General features: G+C 46.3%; 1 protein-coding gene across 1 annotated transcript; it reads left to right on the forward strand.

Annotated features, from left to right (window-relative positions):
* The first annotated feature begins 1032 nt into the window (after positions 1-1032).
* Positions 1033-11108, forward strand: RS1 (retinoschisin 1). The gene is given in 7 exon segments (XM_062574237.1): positions 1033-1092; positions 1094-1145; positions 7958-7983; positions 8348-8453; positions 10065-10206; positions 10279-10474; positions 10956-11108. Coding segments are annotated over 7 exon segments (735 nt in total).
* The last annotated feature ends 11169 nt before the right edge of the window (positions 11109-22277 follow it).

Raw genomic sequence — 22277 nt, forward strand, 5'->3', positions numbered from 1 at the left:
CCGCGTTATCGATGACAGGTTCATTTTGATCTTTTTTTTTTTTTTTTTTTAATTCCCACCAAGGGTAAATGTAGTCCTTTCTGGCGCTATTCATGTGCTGGCTTTAAAATATTTTCTGCCTGCTACACCTGAAAGTAAGTATGTGTTTGCCTGCTAGGAGCAGACTGCGTGATTCCCTTCGCAACGCCGTCTGCTGCGGCAGCAGGGTTTTGCTGTTTGGGGCTATTAAAACGAACAGCGTTAGACACAGAGGGCCTGAGCTGCACGCTGTTTTGTGCAGAGACTTTGCTTTTAAGATTTCTCCTCATGGTGTGAGCCAGTCTTTGGCGCGGCGCGCTGTCTCTGAGCTACTGCATTTCTTACCTTAAACCAACCTCTATTTGGTCAAGGGTGGAACCGAGCGTCTTGAATCCTTCGGTCATTTTAAAACCAAATTTATCATCGTCTTTGATGTAAGTTGGTTGATAGTACAATAAGTAGAGCTGTTAGGGAAGGGAGGTTTATTTATTTATTTTGGTTTGAGATTTTTACAGCTCAGCAAATAAACAACCCAAATGTGCTATTCCTATATTAACTGCAAGTAATTGCAGTTCCCAGCCCTTTGCAATTAGCTGGCTGAAAGACCAGCATGGCTGGTGCTGATTTCTATACTTAGCAATTATTAGGAAAGGCATTGAGGGTGTAAAAGTAAATAATTGGGGTGGGAGATATTAGTACATACTGCATACAACAGACCGCGTGCAATACTTCAGAAGCATTAGACTAAGTAGCCTTCGTGTGGGGGCGGGAGGGTGATACGTGTGGTTTCTAGGGAGGAATATCCACGTTCATGTGGATGTATATCCATATCCGCACTCACGTTCCTATTCAGTACGTTAGTACCTGCTTTTTAGCTTTTAGAGGCTGCTACCCTGGATGCATCCTCTAGGATGGAGCTTGACACTGGTAACTGCGTGGCTGGCTTGAGGGTAGCTGGTAAAATCATAAGAAGAGGGGAGAATAAGGTGCTTAGGCAATGCTTAAGTTAATCTCATGCCTTCCCAGAAAGCGGAGCAGCACACGAACTAGCTGTTCCTGAAAGAGGAAGGGCGAGATGCGGTTCCAGGTGGAAAGCGTCCTGCTGTCTCTTCTTTTCTGGCACACAGGTATGCGCTTGGCCTCCTGAGAGGCACTTTTGGATGTCCCTCCTCGTGTTCCCGCTGTCGTCCAGACTCCCTTGCTGTGCCACCGGCACAGGAGAAGAGCGAGCACCTTCCCTGCCTTCCCACGGACGCGTAGTGACTTGAGGAGCGGAAAAGCTCTGGAGATGGGTGATTTATGTACGTGAGCGAGCAGCATTCTTACAGCTCTATGAATATTCAGTAGTACAACTCTATTTCACGAAGTAATTGCAGTGTAAAAAAATTGCCGTATAATTTGTCAAAATATGAGTTTGCAAGGAAAATTGTAGTGCAGCTGAGGCAGTGAGTAAATAATAATGCTGATTTGAAAAATGAGGTACAGTATAGCATGAAAGACAGGTCCTTCATTAATCAAAGTTCTTGATTAATCAAAAACTGGTCATTTTCCCTAACAGCAAGGCACTGTATTTATGCTGATTCAGACTTGCTTTTTCTTAAAGACTCTTTCAGGTATTTTGTCCTGGAAAAGATTTCCAAAGGCGCTTTAAGAATAAAAAGCAACTGTAAGTCAAGAAAATGGGAAAAGTGTTTACCAGTTTTCAGGCTTTCTCAAGTTTACTTTTAAGAAGAGCCACAATGATAGCAGATAAGCAGGAGCTAGAAGAAGCTAGAAAATTCAGGGTCACAGTCTCCTTCCATTTTAATTAACCCAACTGTGGAGCAAGAAGATCATTTCCTGAGTTGTGTTTGAACATTTGACTTCATCAAAGTCAATAGCAAAGCTCCTATTATCTTAAACGAGGCTGAGGTTACTCATGCTGAGTGCTAAGTAATATCTACCAACCTTAACGTATAAATAGAATATGATCTATCACAGTGTGGGAAAGACTTAGCAGACAGTCCAGCTTTTCCCTCCACGGATGTTGAATTCTCAGTGTTTTGCTTTGTCTAGTTTTTTAAGCGCTGCTCTATTTCCGTTGATTATTTTGGTCTGTCAAATTTAGTGAATAGGAAAGTGGTCCTAGAAGAGCCACATCTCAGTTTCATCCTATTATGATTAGCCGTACCCTGCTCTAGCTAATTAAATAGCAGGTCTTCCTTTTTGTCATCCATCAAACATTTGTGCCTTGCTCTCGTACGTTCTCGCTCTGCTGTCCTTAGTCTCACATGGAAGGTTGTTAGTGCCTCAGCTTCTCTGAACTGAGTTTTGAGCCAGCTTTTTTTCCCTGTTGGTAGCATAATTGTTATTAGTCCTTGGAATGAATTTACACCTTGCTGTGAATCCCAGAAACAGCTTAATTTTAATAGACACCCACACGTCAGGGTATTTTCAGAGAGCCTGCTGTGAAAAATTGCGTGCGGGATTGCTTTCCAGGTATCACCCATTTAGTATTTCATTTATTTCCTTAATTTAATGGTTTTCTTGTCTCTGCTGCATGGTCCACACGTGCTCTTCTGTACAAAGGGCGAGCATCGATCCTTTGTCCAGATCCCCCCCCAGCACTACCTCCTCCGCCATCGAGAAGGTGCTGTCAGGTCAGTCCTCTAAGCCACGTGCGGTGATCCCCTAATAAGCTCCTTAGCGATTTCCTTCAGCAGAACGAGCGGCTTAGCGGGGCGCCCCCGGCCCCCCTTGCCTCGGCCGGGCGCGCGTTCGCGGGGGACGCCTCCGAAGCAGCAGCATATGGTGCACAAGGCAGGCGCCTGCTGCGAGAGCCGGAGCAGCTGCTGGCCCTCAACCCAGACGGTGGAGGAGAGCAGCCCGAGCTTTGGGTGGGCACGCGCGTGCTGCAGGCACGTCGGGTGGGACGTGCCCGCGCCCCGTTGCTCCGGCAGGGCTCGCGACGCTTTGCAGAACAAGTGCATCTCAGCTGCTGCAAGGGCTGGATTATTATTATTTTTTTTTCTATATACGTTTTGCGGCTTTGATCCAAGGAATACAGAGCCCTTTCCCTCAGCACGCAGAGGCCCCCTGGGCTGCGGTCCTGTCCTGGCGAGCAGTGCTGGGAGCCGGGCACTGGGACCGAGTTGCATTAGGGACAGAGGTGAAGCAGAGAGAAAATAACTTTGGTCATCTCTCTGAGCTCTGTAAGATGAGGAGAGGTTAAAATTAGCTATTTTCAGGCTAGTGCACGCATCTAGGCCACCTAAAGTACAAAGCCAATAAACAAAATCAGGACGTTTTCCACGTGCTTTGCCTGCAATGACTGTGTTTATGTGAACTTTTTCCAGTAAATCAAGTGATTGACGTTAATTCTGTGTTATATTTTATTTGTCCACTTTATTTTATAGTGTAGTTTCTCATGCCTGTAGACCTGTCCTTCATTCTAGCTGTTCTAGAAAGAAGGCCCTGCTGTTGCAGACCTATGGGTGGGAAATTTAAATATGTTTTCTCACAGGTGACCCTCTTGAAACGTTGTCAACCTCTGGCAATATTACTTCCTGACCCCACTTATCTGCCTTCTTTCTTTCTCTTGTTTAGTCACATTTTTAATTATTAGAGATGTTTGGAGACATGCAATTATCTGCTTCTGTCATTACAAAGCCAATATTTCATTGCATGATGGTTTATCTTGCCTCTACCTGACTTGACTTGAATTCCCGTTGTTTCCAGCTGGGCGGCTGCCTTCAATGTTTATTGAAATGCATAAGTGTTTCCTCTGCAACTACCTGTGCGTGTTGTAGAGTTCCTCACCTGGGCTTTTGCAAAGTGCAGGAGCCAGAAAACCTCATATGAAGCAACAGGATTTCCTGCAATGATCGCTGAGCAATGCGTATTAGGCCTAAAATCTGCCTTGACAACCACAAAATCATCCCGTGGTGGTTGCCTGAACACCAATGCCCAAACGCCATGCTGTGGTGTGGCCTTCGTGCACGCCGGTGCTTGGGATGCCCCACGTTGCAGGGTGGGATAGGACAGGAAAGGCACATGCTGTATGTAACCATCTCTCATGAACACGTGCAGATAATACTTGATTTCACTGAACTGATGGTTTGCTGAATGTCCTGGGGCAGTACAGGGGCTGTAAATGAGGCTCTTTCCTTTTTTTTTTTTTTTTTTTTTTTTTTTTTTTTTTTCATTCTCTACTTTTAAAACAACAGCCCCCAGCAGCCAGGCAAGACCTATGACTCTCCCATGAATTGCAGTAATTTGTTCTATCTGACCTACAATTACCAATTATCTTTGTAACCTTCCTTGAAGGCAAACACGCTCACTATAAAAGCACGCTGGCCATCACATTTTTAGACTATTGGCAGCCAGCTTTCCTCTTCATTTCCTTTATAGGACATGGCCCATCGCAGCTGTAAACACACCAATATATCGTTAATACTTTTTCTAGCCAACTACAGTCAAGGGCGTCTTTCCCACTTTCATTTCCTGATGCCAGCAAGGGGTCATCAAGCTGTGCTGCCCAGGTTGGACGTTTGGTCCATTCAAAGCTGCTGTTTTAGTGTATTGCCAGCTGCCCAAAGGAAAGTCTGTTCCTGTGCCAGGGGCTTTCTTCATGGATGGAGGAGCGTTGAGTCTTTCTGTGTAGCCCTGGGAGCTGAGCAGTAATGCTGGGACAGCCGGTGTCCAGGCCCACTTTGCACGTCCTCCTCCAGCTATCACTGTGCAGGCTGGTGGTGCTCCCTGAGCCAAAGGCTGTGGCTCCTGCCAGGCCAGTCAGCTGGCCAAGCCGCTTACTAAAGTAAGCCCTTTGTATTTAACCTCTTTTAGCTCATATAAGCAATGTTAGGTCTCCTACTTCAAACATGTATAGCAGCGAGCCATGCAGTGATGGTAGAAGCCCTCAAGATGCAAGTCTGCATCCCCTGCCCCGATGCTGCATTTGTGCCACTTAAATGTCTCGGGGCTTCCCCAGTCACACAGAATAGCTGCATTTAAGACTGTCTTTTGTGCTTTGAATTTACACTCTTGCTTGTTTTGCAGTAATTTCTCTGGGTTGATAAGCTCTGAAAGCCCAGCAGCTCTTGTAGCTCAAGATCAGGTCATTGCTGGCTGCAGTGCAGCCACCCAAGCAATGCCATGTGGCCAGAATAGGAGAGTTTATACCTCTTTGTTTGAGTAGGTGCTACTGTCCACCTACCTAGATGAAACTTTTTTTTTCTCCTTTCATTTCATTCACAGCCATTGGGCTTCCAGCATCTGTCACTGAAGTGCCCAGTTCTGATCTTGTCTTCTCCAATACTAGGGAGGGAGTTGAGATTTCCACTTACGAGGTCACCATGTATCAAAAACAGGATCTCCACATCAGCCTGGTAATTCATTTCCCCATCCCCTTGGATGCTGCATGGGAGCCAAGCCAGTATTCAGATGGAGAGGTGCTACCAACTTTGCATTCACCTCTGTATGCCTCCACTTACTGGTGAGGTCAATCCTAGGCCAAAGTACCTTTAACCACAGGAAGGAAAACAAGAAGCAATTCTGAAAGATTTTTTTTTCCACAAAATATCAGTATTTTAGAAGTAGAAATAAAGAGACGAAAAAACATTTTAGCAAATGCACATCTTGAATGTTGAATGTCTGAAGACTGAACAAATCAAGACTATCTAACTTCATCAACACACCTGTGACCCAGCAGAGCTGGACAGTAATTACTTTGCTGTGGGTACACATATTAGCCCCATCTGTGTTTGGGTTTAGCCTAGGATTGTTGGGAAACACCCCACACTTGTGCTGTTCAAACCTACGGACTGCTTCAGCCCTTCCTCTTGGATTAGCAGGAACACGCTGCTTACCTTCTGCACCAGGAGGAGGGATCACACTCCATTTTATTTCCTAGAGCAGACATCATCTGACTGCCCCTGATTTTAGCACAGCAGGCTGAGTCCACCTAACCAGGGCTCATGTCAGCATAATTCACTTAAAAATTGCTAATGACTTCATCTATGCGTTCAGAATATTTGTGATATTAAGCTGAGGATCAAGCAGGCAGGAGGCACGCTGCATTGCTTGCACTGGCAAAGGGGATGCAGTTTCGATAAGTGGGAAGAGCCTGATCTGCATCATTTAAATCTGACCTCAGGGAGTGTGTTAGCGTAAATCGCCCTCGTGCTATTTTAAGCTAGCCTGTTCTGCCTGGTATTGCACAATGCAGCTGATAAGCGGTAGCACACTACGCGACCTAGAGATCGTACCTTCGCTTTGATGCTCTTGCTGCGTAACGCAATTGCAGGGCTTGAGTACGTAGCAGCTGTGTTGAGAAAGGTAAAGCACTGGACTGCATGTGGTCCTGAGCCAGGGCTTTCCCAAAGGCCAGACCCAAAGGTGTGTCCTTCGTTCTGGGTCTTTTTTCCTGATGCTGTGCTCAGCCGAATGCTATTGCTTCTTACAGCTGATGTTTTCCTACTGGATTCAACGGGGTCTTGATGCTCTCCTGCCCTTCTCTTGTGCCTGACTAAAAGATACATCTTTTTATTGTAGACTAGCATTTATCTCTTCTGTTGAGGGATGTTGTCTCAGGTTAATGCGGAAAATTGTAGATGCCAGAAATGCTGCTGTGGAAAATGGAAGCAAAGGAGAACATCTCCATGTTAAAGAAATGAATTTTTGCAATTCTTTATCATAATCTTTATTGTGGTCTTTCTTTCCGATCCTTGATACATTAAAGCCAAATGTCAAATTCTAGGAGCAGTTGCATTTCAGTAATAATCAGATCTGTGTACATAGTTTATGTTTCAGCTGATTATAATTGCACAGCATTTGTGAATCTTTTGAGATGAAACTTGCTGTACAAATGTAAGCTGTAAATTACCAGCATTAGTTGGACCTTGCTAGACTCAGCAATAGAACAGTGCATGAGTGAATAAATTATAACTAGATTTCAGTGAATAATTCAGAGTCAAATTCATTTGGTAAAAAGAGCCTCTTTTCCTATTCACTAAATCTCTGCTTAAAGATTGCAGTTTTCTTATGACGCTGCACTCAAGTTATTTACCTGCTCTACAGCTTAGTCCTCGGTGGCTTGCAAGTTTACTGCAGGTTTTGGAAACTTCATGTTTGACATGTAAATTGTGTTGATGAGTAATCAGTTACATGATTTTTTTTTAATTTCATAATTGTCTGGGCACTGTTTGGTGAGAGTCCAGTCCAAATGCTATTAGTACTATTAATCTGCTTTTGACTTCATTGGGAAATGGAAGAGACCTTTAATCAAGGAAAGGGCTTATGAAAAAGCCATTATTCAGGGACAGGCAGGCAATAAAGCAGGTCAGATGTTGCAAAAAATAGCATTTCTTGCTTTGTGGCCACAACAACTAGTCTTCTCTAGAGAACAGAGAAAAAGGAGCTGTGTGTGTCATTCGGAAAGACCCATTTATGTTTCGTTTTCCTCTATCTCGTTCAGAGGGATTCACCTCATGACAGGCACCTCGTAACTCCCCTGAAGTTGATAGCAATTTGCTGTTAGATCAAGGCTGGGATTTCGCCCTTGCGGTTCATTAGCTCCCAAGTTTTATGGGCAAATGGAAAGCTGTAAGGAAGGAAGTGGGGAGAAAAAGAACAAAAGGAGCAAAATAAGTTGGAACATGTTGGCATCGGGAGCCAGCATGGGTTTTTTCTCGGGACGTTTCAGGCTTGTCTGATTGGAGAGAGGAGACATCAAAGCGATTAAGAAGAAACCGCGGTAGGGGAACAGCACTGACACAGGCATACACAGTGGCTACGAGTTTTTATTTTACCTTTTAGCATATTAGATTCACTAGCCCTTCCCCGATTCCTTCATACCCAGTAAAGGAATAAGTATTCGTTGCGTTTCCAGGTGCTTGTTGGCAGCGTTTTCATTTCTCATCTCTCTTTCTGTTCTTCCTTCCATGCCTGGCTGCCTTTCCAGCAGTGCTGCCGCTGTCCCCCGGCGAGGTAAGTCTGTCCGGTTTATTTGGGTGGTGTTTAAATGCCAGGAGGCCCCGGAAGAGCTGCCCGGAGTCTGCTGCGCTGCCGCATTTCCCTGCAGGTCGCAGGAAGGAAGCAGGGCCAAGCCAGCAAGGCGGTGCTGTTCGGTGGAGATGCCGCTGGCGCGCGTGGGCAGGGGGCTCATCCAGCCGGGCTTGGATCCTGCCCTTGGGGCGGCTCGAGGGGCTATGCGGGGCTCTCCGAACCTCACTCGCAGGTGGAGCCCTGCTGCGTTTCGTGCCGGCCTTGCCAGTCTTCTGGACTCGGCTTTAGCGTCATGTCACTATTTTTGATGACTATGTTGGTCTTTTTTTTTCTTGCTTTCCTGTAGGATGAGAGACTGGAGCTGTGGCACAGCAAGGCTTGCAAATGCGATTGCCAAGGAGGTCCTAACTCAGTGTGGTCCAGTGGGACCAACACCTTAGAGTGCATGCCAGGTGAGGGGCTAATTCTCTTCTAGCAACGTTTGCACCGCGGCACGCGACAGCTTTCCTTTCGTTGCACCCTGCCTTGCAGCGTTGCGTGCTGAGACAGGAGCCCTGTCTGGTGCCGAGTGACCGGCCCGGGCAGCATTTTGGCGCTGTTGAGAAGAGGGGTTTGTACGTCCCGCAGAGGCCCTTGCTTCTGTCCCACGCTCGCGTTAGCTCTGAGGGCTGCTCTCCGGCGGCACCGCGCAGCTGGCACGTGCAGAGAGGCTTTCGCGTGGTCCTGGCTGAGCTCTCTGCCTCCCATCCAGCCCAGCCCACGCCCGCTGGGAGCTTCGCCCTGTGCGCCCTGCTCCCTTCGGGGGGGCCCGTCTGCCCGGGGGCTCCCCCAGCTTCCCCTGCCCTCCCCGCGGCAGGAGGCTCCAGCCCTCGCCCCGCCGGAGCCCTCGCCCTGCCGGAGCCACCGCCTGCCGTCCAACCCCTCAGCAATGCTGGCGGCACCTGGACATCGCTCCGACGCTTCACGCGTGCCCAGGCCAACTCGCAGGGCTGCGGCCGGCAGCTCGGGCGACCTGCCCAGGGCGCTGCGGTCGGGGCAGCCGGCCCTTTCTTTTGGATTTTTTTCTTTTTTTGACTTTAATGTCATATGAAGGGCGACATCCAGGCTGTGTGCACAGGGGTTTCAGGCAGCCTGTACTTCCAGCTGCTGTTCGACTCGCCGGGTTTGATATTTTCCAAGCCCGGAGGGAGCCGTGATGGCAGCTGTGTGTTTTCGGGGGGAAAAAATACATTAATGAGGTATCGACTGAACAAGGTGCGTTAATGAGATGCCTGCGCGTGGGCTGACGGCCTCGCGGCATCAGCTGAGGAGACACCGACCACCCCGCTGGGCACCCTCCACCCAGGGCAGGGCCCCTAGGAGAGGGAAACCACCGTGTGCAGCAGGGAGGAGAAAATGCAATAACTGCAGTGCCAAGATGTTTTTTTTTCCTCCTGCCTGAAGGCTTTGAAGTGCAGAGAAGGTTGTGGGCTGGAGCCACCAGACTTGGTGGCCATCGAGGCTTTTCTGGGAGGGTTCGTGACTTGTGCCTGGGTCTGCGTGCAGAGAGTCCAGGCTGGGCCATGTCTTGCCTGGATGGTTGGCAACATGCCTGGTCTCCACCGCTTCCCTGTTTTGGTGTTGAAACGCGGGGGCGAGACCTCCAACTGAGCATGAGCAGCAGCTTTTTCGCCCCTTTGGAGAGACCATGAGGTCTGGTGAGCACTTAGTGCCCCCAGGTCCCCCAGCCTGGAGCAGGTACAGGCCAGCAGGCAAGCCGTGGAGGCCAGCATGTGGCCGGCGTCATGGGGACAGCCACGTCCGCTGCCGTATTTTCATCCACAAGGGTCAGCTCTAGAAGGGGGCAGCAGGGTCTGAAGGTGAAAGACTCACAGGGGGTCCCTGAGCCTCCGGCAGAGGAGGCTGCGCCCAGGCCGCTGGCAGCTCTCACGGGCGCCCATGGGAAGCGGGAGCTTCAGCGTCCACAGCATTCGAACCGAAGCCGCGCCAACGTGACCAAGAAATGAAAGCCACACGTTCCCCCTCTAGCAAGCTGCTAGCTCGTGTTTTCCTTCGCACCCTAGAGTGCCCCTACCACAAGCCCCTGGGCTTTGAGTCCGGCGCCGTCACCCCCGAGCAGATAAGCTGCTCCAACCCAGAGCAGTACACAGGCTGGTACTCCTCCTGGACCGCCAACAAGGCCCGCCTCAATGGGCAAGGCTTCGGGTAAGTTGGGGCGGCCGGGGGTGTTTCAGCTGGCGGCGGTGGGGATGGCGGTGTCACCCCCCACCTCCCCAGGTGCGCCTGGCTCTCCAAGTACCAGGACAACGGGCAGTGGCTGCAGATCGACCTCAAGGAGGTGAAGGTGATCTCGGGCATCCTGACGCAAGGGCGCTGCGACGCCGACGAGTGGATGACCAAGTACAGCGTGCAGTACCGCACCGACGAAAACCTCAACTGGGTTTACTACAAGGACCAGACTGGCAACAACCGGGTCAGTGGACTTGGCGTTTCGGCCCTGGGCAGCGCGCTCGGTGGCGCCGAGCTTTCACCCAACAGCGGGTGGTGAAAGTCGTAGCGGGAAGTAGGGCACCGTGGCCAGGAAAGCGGCGGGGGAAGCCGCAAGCCCCTTCCCTGCGCTCTTCTCTGTGTTGTCAGGGCTGGGAGCCCGACCCCTGCTGCAGGAAGGCCAGTGAGAGCTAAATCAATGCACGTAAGCCTGGTCTAGCTGGAAAAAATAGAGAAAAGTGGGGAGAAGGTGACCCACTCACTCAGAAAACCCAGACGCAGCGATGAAAGCTGTCTGGGTGCTGCTCTTGGTGGCGGCGGGGGCGGGGGAGTTGCAGTGGCCATCCTCCTCCTCCTCTCTGCGCCCGCATCCCAGACTGGTGCCTCCTTGCAGCCCCCTTCCCAGGATTTCCCCCTTCCCCAGCACGGGGTGCCCCCGCAGCCCCCTCACCCGTGTCTCCTGCCAGGTTTTCTACGGCAACTCGGACCGCTCGTCCTCCGTCCAGAACCTGCTGCGTCCCCCCATCGTGGCCCGCTTCATCCGGCTCATCCCGCTGGGCTGGCACGTGCGCATCGCCATCCGCATGGAGCTGCTCGAGTGCCTGGGCAAGTGCGCCTGAACCGCAGGCGCCGGCCCCGGTGCAGGCGAGCTGGCCTCGCCGGGCGCCCGCCGTGGGCCGCCGCTGCGCGACCGCGCGCTTGCCGAGCCCTCTTGGAGGCCAGGAAGATGTTTAAAGCATCGCTGTTGGTTTTCCTCAAGCTCCTGGTCCTTCTTCTCCCATGTCAGCACCACTGACGTGCTGGAAACGCAGCAAAGGCTTCGTTAGATTGTGGCAGCTCTGTTGTTTCACGCAGCTTCATCGGCTCCCTGGCAATGACTTAGTTTAAGCACTGATCCCCCCTCCCCCGCCGGAGAATAGCAAGGAGCTGTATTATGCTCAGTGTTTCCTTTCACAAGTAGCGATATAAGGGATTCTTTTAAAATAGTATTTGGTGAAATATAGCTGTGACTTGGATGTCTAGGTGCGTGCCTGTACCACCGCCCCGTCCTGTTATTGACGTGTGTTGTGGCCCTGATGCTGTAATGTAAATGCCCACCCTGCAAACTGAGGGTTTTCTCGAATAAAACATTGCTTTATACTGCACTTGATGATAAAGCTGAAGCCTACTGCAAAAGCTTACTGAAATTTATGGGCAGACATCTGCAAAATATGGACAATTCATTGCTTTAGTCGTGGGAGATGGTGTTTCTGATCTCGGATGTTAAATCATGGAAATCATCACCATGGCATGCTGTGGAGGCCAAAGGGCAAGTGGGGATCCAAAATCAGGGCTTAGACAAGCTTGGGGAGGGAAGGTCTGTGCTTGACTCTTTGGTCTAGGGCTCTGAGAGCAGCCCCAAGCCCCGGCAGCCCCCCACAAAGCCAGCACAAGGTCCTTCCCATGAGCGCCCTTGTAAAGCCCGGCCCTGATTGACCCTCCCTCTCCAAACATGCGTCCTCTCTGGGGTGAACCTGCTTTGCCGTGAGTCCTTCCTTTGAGTTTTCACAATTCTCTAGAGTTTTCCTCACCCGAAAAGGAAGAAAAGAGAATTCACGCTGTCAGAAAATGGTTGGGTTTGCTGGTTTTCCCCCATTTTTCTCCTCCAAAATGTTACCCAGGTAGATTTTGGGGCGTCCAACATCTCTGGAGGAATTTGGGACATGGTGGCTCCTGCTGCATAGTCCCTTTGCTCATGCGCCCCTGAGCATCTGGGTGCAGCCTGGCAGTGAGGGAGTGCTGGAGAAACCACCTGCATGTTGCTGCTTACGTCCCTGCCCTGCCCGGGGAGCCTGGTGTCCAGCAGTGTCCGAGGCCTGCTGCTGCAGTGCTTACCGCAGGCACCAACGCACGTGAGGCACATGTCTGAGAACCCCTCTGTTGTTCCCCTGCCCTCTGCTTGTGCTAGGTCTTATCCCACTGGCAGTCAGGGCAAAGATGTTTCCCTTTCCAGCGGCCTATGCTGGACTCTGCATGGTGCTCAAGGAGCTTCGTGCTGGGCTCACCTGCAAAGGAAGGACCATTCACCCAAGAGCATCCTCAGCACATCTGTAACTGCCACAGTGCAAGAGCTTCAAAGCAGATGAGGCTGGGGGTACTCTGGGGATACTCTTGGTTTCTCTGGCGATATACTCTGGGTAGTCTTGTTTGGCTAGTGATGTATCTAAGGTGGAAATATGGCAGGCACTGAAGACCTTTTTGCTGTATTTTTTTTAACAATTTGTACATCCATCCAAAAACATCAAGGTATCCATGCCTGAAACATCTGAGCAGAGGGAGGAAAGGCAAGAGCAGCTGCACCAAGAGGGAAGACAGGCGATCTGCCTCTTCTGCCTTCTCCCTGTTTCTACAGGCAGAGTCGGACACTCAGTGTGCAGGGTGGGAGGTGAGATGTGACCACAAACATGAGAAAAACCCTGTTGGATGTGGGGGTAATTCACTGCATTTTATTCATTCATGATGGCAGAAGTTTCTGTCTTCCTTTTTCCCCCTTAATTAATGATGTGGTTCATTTGAATAAAGATATAAATAATAGCTGTCAGAAAAAAAAAGTGCTGTTCTGGCAAGTCTGAAAACTTTTGCTCCACTATACCAAAAGCAGTAAGTCTACAGAGATGTAGGAAACAATTCACATCTGCTGAAATGATCTTTACCGTGTTGCCTTCACTCTCTTGCCCCCCCCCCTATGAGTTTTGCCTATGCCCAAATGGCTAGGGGGACACATTTAATAAGAAATTAGTACATCTGACTGGCTGCCTTTTGAAGCAACCATCTCTCTCCAGAGAAGCTCTCCTGAGAATCCACTGAACCCGAGGCAAGGGCTCCCTGCAGCTGGCCTGCGGGACCAGCACAGGGCAACAGCCTCCCCGCTTGCACTGCGCAGAAACCAACAGGGACACACGGGCTCGCCGCCGGTAATAACAACTGCGCCGCGCTCGTAGTAACAACGCTGAAGCGGCTCCAGGCCCTGCACGCAGTCGCCGTCGCGTTAACAGGAACAGCGACGGCTGACAGCGCTGCATCAGCCTCTCCCTCCTCTTCCTCCTGCTCCCCGGGAGCCTTCTCTGTGCCTTCTCCTCTCTTTCGGACTGCCACCTCCTCCTCTTCCGGCTGCTCCTCTGGGGGACGTGGCTCCCCCTTCCCCAAAAGGAGCATGGACAGCTCTGCCCCAAGTCCTACTGGACAGCGACTAGCGGGATGGAGAAAAGAGGTATTTTTTTGTCACTGTGTGACTGGGGGGCTTGAGGAAAACGGGCCCTCCCAGGGGGCCCCAGGCACCGGTGGGTGAATGTCTGCAGCACCCAAAAGCAGTTAGGCTCTAAGTATGCAAACCCTTGGCTGTGGCTGGCCTCTGAACAGCTTCCACGCACAGTCCTGGGTTTTACAAGTTGTCTGGCTCTGGAGAGGGCCTGACCCTGCAGCAAGGGCCAAGAGCTATTCAGTAATTTGAAAGAGGCCATAATCCACAGCCTAATGGATGGATCACACCCATCACATGCCAAGGCATGATAAATTACATACCATCACATGACTGACCCTACACAGAGGACATACTAAGGCCTCCCAGGGAAGAAAGACTGTCTAGATACCATTATCCCTAGCTTCAAAGAAGTCACTAGACCCTCCTTCCAGCCAGTGACAAATAAGGTATTTGTTTGTTTATAGCTGGAATATGCAGAATTTCACAGCTCATTTGCTCCTCGCCTCGCCCTGTCCTTTGCAGGATACCTCTTCAGGGTGGACCCTCAGTAGAGGGACCTGCTTCTGGCTTGTATTTGCGCCATAGCAATGGTTCTTGCTGCAGCAGGCGATTCTGTCTGGATCCTTGCTGTGCAGCTTGCTTGCTGCTCAACCTTTGGAAATTCACTTAACCTCTGCCTTTTATCCGTAAAGAGGGGTGCTGAGAGGCTTAATTAATTAAGTGCTCATAAAACGCTTTTAGAATTGCTCTCATCTTCCACCTCAGCATAAACGCAGCATATTGAAGCACCAGCGTGGCTGAGGGCCTCATGAAAGCACAATAAAATGAGCCAAAATACAATTATAAAAATACAAGGCTTTTGCTCATAAAGTCTAACTTTTCCTAGCACATGAATGCCGTTCTAATTTACTGGCACAAATGCCTCCAAGTACAATTAACCAGAACAGAGGCAGGAACAGAGCCTGCAAGAAATGATGCAAAGCAGTGCTGAAAAAGCATCTATCTTCTAGGGACAATAATTGAGCAGGCACTTACAAGCAGGGGTAGGGAGACCAACACACGGCTTTGAAACATTGTAAATCACAGTAATTTTGAAAGAGGAACAATGACCAAGAGCTGCTTCCAAGTTCATGACATTAATTTTTAGTCTGGAGTGCTTACAAAGAGAAGTGAGGAAACTGTGCTGAGTAGTCAAGCTTGCCCAGTCTAAATTATAGGTTAAGAGACTGCCTCATGCCCTCCAGTCCAGCCACAGCATTGCTGTGCTGTGCAGCCTGCGTACGTACGGCTGCTGCAGAGAGAAATCTCCGCACCCACTTTGCTCCCCCTCCCAAGGCTGACTGCACAGGGGGTAACTGTGCTGTGTCTGTAGCCTTCTTCAAAGAGGAGGCAACTCCATTTCCTGGAGCCCTGTGAGGAGCACAGAAAAGGTCTGGAAAAAGACTGGTGTTACTACAATGAGGTTGGTAAGAGAGTAAGAGATGCTGTAAAACCATGTCTCAGGAGAACTAGACAGCTCAAACACATTTCTGGCTGGGGGTGATCATACAGGAGGTTTGAAATGCTGGACGGCTTGTCCTGGTGGGTGCTCAAGCCCTTAGCTCAGGCCAGTGGTGTGCGAGGTGAGGGGCAGTGCAGCGAAAGCCCCAGGCAGCACTGCAGTGCAGCATGGGGTGGGAGGAGGCTGCTGGGCTGCTGGAGAGGGAATGGAAAGAAAGGGGAGCAAGGAAAGGTGGTCCCCACTCCCCAGTCTGTTTACAAATAACCTTGAAAAATGAGGGACTCTCAGAGACAACAGATTTTTTTTAAGCTGCACATACACAAAAAATGTCACGACAAGCCACAATCAAGAGGACCCTCTCCAAACAGTATCATCACTGACATCTGAACATATATCTAGAAGAGTCTCATCTTATGTACAGAAATGAGGAAATCTCAAAACGCTATTTAAATTTTTGATTCCTTTCTGCAGCAAAGGGTTGGGAACTTCAACAGCCTTTTAATTTCCTGGGTAGAAACTGAGGAGTGGATTGGTGGGTTGACAGTGTCCAGAAAACAGGTCAGCAGAATTTTCTGCCCTGAATGGAAGAGGTGAAAAAAAAGCAGAAGGCCTTTTGCACGGAAGCCATAGAAAGGGTGGCCAGCCAAGCGCCTCACAGCTGTTTTGTCTATGCTCCTGTGGACGGATACAACCCAACTTCTCAAACCAGGAAGTCTGTTACACCTGCAGGTCAGGGGAAGTCTGATCCATCCTGCTCAACTGATCCATGCTAATATACCAGAAGGTGCTTTGGAGAAAATGTGAGAGGAACAACATTAGCCATGAAAAAAAGCCAGTTTTCTAGTGCAAAACCTGCATTTTATTAAAGACATATTTTGGAAGGCCCATTCAAAAATACATTGTGCTCAGTAAAAATGAACCATTTCCATGCTGATAGTTAAGGTTACCACAGGATTTTTTTTTTTCTCTCTTTTAGAATATTTACAGCAACAATAGAAATTGTACAGAAGTTAAGAATGGAATACATGCCCCCAAAAAATTTGGTAAGATGTACCAACAACATGATACAAAGGATTGTATACAATCACTTTACAAATGGTTTATTAACTTGCATGAAGTCATCTTTAAATATTCAACACATTTTAAAATCAATTTGTATTCCAGGATTAAAAAGATTAACATCACATCACATCCCTTCCACAACAGAAAGCATGGTAGATTTAAAAGTTTGTGCGCTTCAGACTTTCTAACAGCTGTTAACAAAATCGGGGAATCTTATCCACAAATGTAGAAGTTTTGAAAACTACCTCCACAGTCTGTTATTTTTGGAACAGTCTGTACTGGCAGATGGTGAAAAAAGATCACATTTTTCCAAACCCAGTTCTTCCTTCCTTCTCCCAAATGACATAATTCAGAATTCAATATTTCACAGTGGAGATCTAAGCAGTCCTGAAAGGTTTCTCCAACAGATTTACCAGATTTCAAAATGCCTGCATAGGATTTCCAGTAAAATTACAGTTTCATGGAAGATTTTAGCTTATTATTCCATATAAACCAAATATATAGATGTTACTCCTTTTAATGAGACATATTCTTCAGTCGTATGAGTCTAAGATGTGCACTAGCAAAAGAAGATAAGAAAAAAAAAGGGAAAAGTGTAGGCAGTTATCTGAATCTGACCTACGCTTCAAGCTTTGCCTTGTTACTAAACAGTTAGAAGCTCTGCCTTGGGATTTACATGTCAAGAGTCTTCTATCTTGTGCTATTGACATGCTTTAACTTTGCTGATGGAAAGCTCTACAAAAGCAGTTATTTGACATAGCATTTCTATGGCTGTACATTTAAGATGCCGCCTTGCAATTCTCAGAACGGATTCACAGAAACAATGTCCTGTGAAAACACAGACCTGGTGGAACAAAAAGTCTGGTAGGCAATATATTTCAGTGGGAGCACAACGAGGTAAGATATCTCACCCAAAAGCAACAATAAATAAAAATGAAGAAAATCCTGAGCAAGTCTAAGGATAGCTGTTTGAATAAAACAGCAAACAGGGTGGAGTAGTAGATAAGGCCTCTAACTCCCTGATAATCTGCTGCGCTAGAGAAACAACAAAGAACAAGGCAACTGCAATATTTGAGAACCACAGGGGGAAGTGCAAGGGAAGACTGCAAAGCAGTGCAAAGGAGAGCAGAGGATTCTAGGAGAGCTGAGATGGCTTGAAGGTTTTAGAAGTGTATCAGATGAAGGCCCATCAAAATTTTATTACTTGGTTGCTAACAATACCTAAAGGAAGAATCTTCTTCTATGCCTCTTCAAAATCTGGTGTCGGTGATAAACTGAGAACAAACGAACCAAACCTTGACCACATTCTGTAAGAGACAGGAGGTAGATCGACTTGCAGAGGTGACAAGAGAGGTCTAGAGTCACATTCCTGACCTCCTAGTCCAAGTCATAAATTCCACACTCAGACCCTTGGGCCATGTCTTGAGTCACATTTGCTTGGCTGCGCATTTGAGTTACATTCTAAAGGAGCTTCAGATCTGATTTGGTGAAATGAAAGCATCAAAATATAGAGGGGTGATCCTCTAACACATCTTGCACTTAGCCAGTATGTCAAAAAAGACACCTTTTGCTCCAAATCTGGCTATATGTAAGGATACCCCAATAACAAAAGCATAACTTAGAGCAGGTAAGCTCAAATCTCATCCACCAGATTTACATCTGCTGTCTCCAGTAAAAACTATTAAAATAGACCACTGAAGCAAAAGATTATCCAACAAAAACATTTTCTCTTCAGATTAAAAGAAGATCTCCTACAAAATGTTATCTGGTGCTTTGCTTAATGAAATTTGCTTCATGATTGCAGAATAAAAGATATTGCAGTTTCCTTATAACATCTGAGCCAAGTGATGTGATCTGTACAGGCCTTCATTAGCCTGAAAGCCTGAAAGGCCTTCAGCAAGGATGCACTGTGCTGTCTGATCCTTTGAAGAAGCAGCCAACGTCTAGAAGCTTCCTAGCTGTGTTATATTAAAAGGGTTTACTTGAATTGCTCCCTTTTTAACAAAGGCTAGAAGTTAAATGGCTTTTCTCCTCATTCACTACAAACCGCAGTTAATGAGTGGTTAATATCATGACACTATTAGGGAGAGCTGCTTGGCGAAAGGCACCTGTTTTTTAGTGTCTTGACTGAAGGTTATTGAAAAACGGTTAAATAGGGCACACTACCTTTCCGAGCATCTTCTGTGACATTCTTACCCATTTCACGCGGTGGGCCTACTGCTGTTGGAGCTACAACAGCCCAGCTGGGTGGCTTATGGTGCAATCTCATTAATAGATGCGTTGTGTGTGCTAAGTTTGGGATGGCAGAAATAAAACACTCATGGCCACCCCACACTTCATGTATTTTTATATGGCTATCCTTTTAATCTACTTCGTGTGACTGATTGGGATTCAAATACTTCTCCCCTTCTACTCTAACAGTGTTAAACATACACAGAATTAATTAGATGTCTCACTCCCAATAGTTTCAAGACCACAAACAACTGAAACATGAATACAACTTTCAGCTTATGGTTCCTCTTGAAAGTGCCTGGGTTTTGTCTTAGATTACGACAGTGCTTTCAGAGTTATGGAATCAATATTCCCTTTATTACAGGGAAGGTCTGCAGAGCGGAACCGTTTAGAATACATAGCTTTTTCTGAGTGAACACGACCGTCTAGTCAGCTAATACGGACAGTGGCTTTTGAAGGAAACAAAGTGAAGCCGGTCATGTAGCTGTCTGTACTACTAAGATTTATCCTCCACAAGAGACCCAGTTAGAACGTCAAGGAATGGCCAGAAATAAAGTGGTTATCACAGGACTCTACTTCTTAAAGATTCACTCTACCTTTGCTCTCTGAGGCAAGTCAGTTTAGGAGAGAGAAAGGCGACAAGCCTAAAGAAGACTGAAGGGTGTATTGTAAGACTTGAAGTTTGAGGCCTGCTTTAACAGTGATCTAAAAGAGTGAATATTTGTACGGTTGGATCAGAAGCCCTATATCTCAGTGGGTCTGACTTGGTATCTGAAATCAAAGTTTGGTATCAGTCCTGAGCCCTGTGGGATGGGAAGGATTGGGCTGAATTTAGGATGGTTGACTTCCTGTCAACTACTCTGTCCTGGTGAGCTCTCAGAGCAGCAACAAACCTCGGAATACGATAATGGAACAAAATACATTAAACAGCTCTAAGAGCTGTTCTTTGTGGTCAGGACTATTGAAAAATGGTGTTTTAGCCTAACACATTTTCATGACATTTTGAAAGGACAACTTAAATACATATGCAATTTAAATTAAGAGGAGCTAAAGATTCCTTTTTCAGTTAACAAGAGCTCAATAATAGAAAAAACATATAGACAAGTTCAGGCAGATCGAGTTCTGCAAAAATGACTATAACTCATTTCTGAAACTTAGGCTTTTTTTCTGTTCCTATCACTAGTGATGCCATAATAAGGCAAAACAGATTGCCAAAGAATAAAATACAGTCTAAGGTGTTTTATCCTAAATAACTCTTTAGAAGACGTAGCACAAGACTCACGAACTAGTGAAGAAGAAAGCTCACACTTTCAAAATTCTTTGCTCTGTAATTCTCCTTTCCCTTTCTTGAGTCAGCAAATCTCAGTCACTGTAATAAGACTCCTTTGGAAGCCTCAGCAAAATTACATTAGCAATACTCTAAATAGTTAGACCAGGTTAAAAATACTCAATTTATTCCAGTACCAGCTGGCTGCACTGCTGGAAGTTCTTTCCAACAGAAGGAAGAAAATACTACATATGTTCAATACAATCTAGTACTCAACTTTAATCTATTATGGTTTCTTGAATTTGAGAAGAAAATGTATTCTGAAGCAGGAAGAACTTTCTATAAATATGGGCCACCAAATACTTGGACACTCCCTGGGTGAACTTTGACACTTTGCTAGCTATTTTAAACAGCTCTAAGTACAGCCAGAGATTACTCTAATTTAACTCAACGGGTACTGAAGAAAAATCCTTTGGAAACATTTTTCCCTGTCAGAAATCAGAGCAACCATAGGCAGCCCGGTACGATTATCCCAAGCTTGGAACTTTTACCAACAAGGTAAAAGTCTAGTAGAGGCCAAAGGAATTATATTCAGAAAGTACAGAAGAGTCTAGTCTGAATGTTCAGTTTGAGACATTCACGTAGTACTGCTTAGAGCCCCACTCTTGAACTAAAGACAATGTTTTTGTAAGGGATTTCAGCGGCATCAGCCCAGCTCATAGCAGAGAACAGGACTAACCCAGTTGTGATTAACTATGAACATAAAAAGGATTTCTAAAAGGTCAGAAGAAATATATTGTGATAATAATGAGCAGTAAACATCACAACGTTTTTCTTGGATGCCAAATGACATTATTAAAAAGATGAACACCTTGTCATGTCTACTCTATTTATATGTGATATATATGATATATAAACACAGAATATATCATATATATCTATAAAAAAACCCACATGCACGTTTCTTGCAGGCAGTTCACAAATAAAGAATTCTTTCTTTGTAGTTTTTCAGATATACTAAACTTACTTTTTGCCTTGGACAAACCTGAAATGATATACTTCATGTTGTACTTTAGGATAAAGATTTTTATGGTAGTGGTGCCAATTTTGTTGTACGATGTTCTTAGAACTTTGGTATGGTTCCAGAGGTACCGAACATCATCACGTCCGGTTTGCATTGTTATCAAAGTAGGAACTTCAGCTCTTATTGTCTGGCTACTTCTGTTAACTGTATCTATGGCTAAATCATCAGATTTACATTCAGCTTTTCTTTTTTGGAAAAGACAACATATTTGCAAGTACATTTACTTTATGAGAACATCATATATAAAATGAACTATGCATTTAAAAAGGAAAGATTGTATTGTTCTGACACTGCAGGCCACTCTCTCCTCTTATTGCACTAAACTGGCATAAATCTTTTGACTCCTACCAACACACCCGTGATTGATCTTACTGGTAGCAACAGAGGAATCAGGTTGTATATTTGCTACACTTAAAATTCACCAGTGCAAAGGCAGTTTTAACAATGTTCTACAGGAGACTGGAACCCAAGATCTATTTTGCTGAGACTGGAAACTGATCTGTGCTTTGGAATATTCTGAGAGCAAAATGTAAGGAGAAAATAAGCTGCATGGCAACCTTCTCCCTCACTATCCAAATATAAGACTGGTAGCTTTAAATACATCCTGAAATATAATAAAAAGTGCAAGAGTATTTTAAATTTAAATACAGTGTTCATCTTAATAGTTAATAGATTGTTAAACAAGATGTAAAATACACATATACATAAAAGCTTATACCATGATCTGCAGCGGCATGCTATGCATAAGTGTCAAAGTTTGGCATTTCACTTGCAATTCATGCTATGTTTCTTTGGTCTTCACCCCTATTATTAAGTGGAAGAGCACCTGCTTTAGTTTGTAGTCATGGGGCACTTTATATCCTTTGAGGAAAATATTGGTACTGGGGCTCTGTGCTCATGATGCAGATGCAAAACTCCCATTAATATTAATAGGAAAGCTAAGGACGCGGTTAGGGGAGAACATACCACATTTAGATTACTCTATAGTTCTGCAGTCTCTTACAGTTAGCCAATACTTCCAACAAAATAGCCCATAATAAAGCTTGGAATTGAATGTTGTCTTTTGTTTGTTACCAATAATGCCTATATTACTGGGCTCTAATAGCTGAGCAAGATTCATACTGTTACAGTCACACTTGTATCCACATTCAACTTCCTTTTATTAGAAGTATAATACTGCACTTTATATCACAAATGTATAAAAATATGGCAGATAGTGTCATAACAATACTTTTCTTTTAAATGAGTATATTTAAAAAACAGACAATTATTTTCCATTTATATATATATTTATATATAGAATAAAATACTCCTGATGCAATATATAAATGTTACTGTTAGGATTTTTTTATAGAAACTACTGTAGCTGTTGCACTGCTTCACAATGTTTCAAACAGCTCAA

Source organism: Rhea pennata, chromosome 1, assembly GCF_028389875.1.
Source record: "Rhea pennata isolate bPtePen1 chromosome 1, bPtePen1.pri, whole genome shotgun sequence".
In the NCBI taxonomy this organism is placed as follows: Eukaryota; Metazoa; Chordata; class Aves; order Rheiformes; family Rheidae; genus Rhea; species Rhea pennata.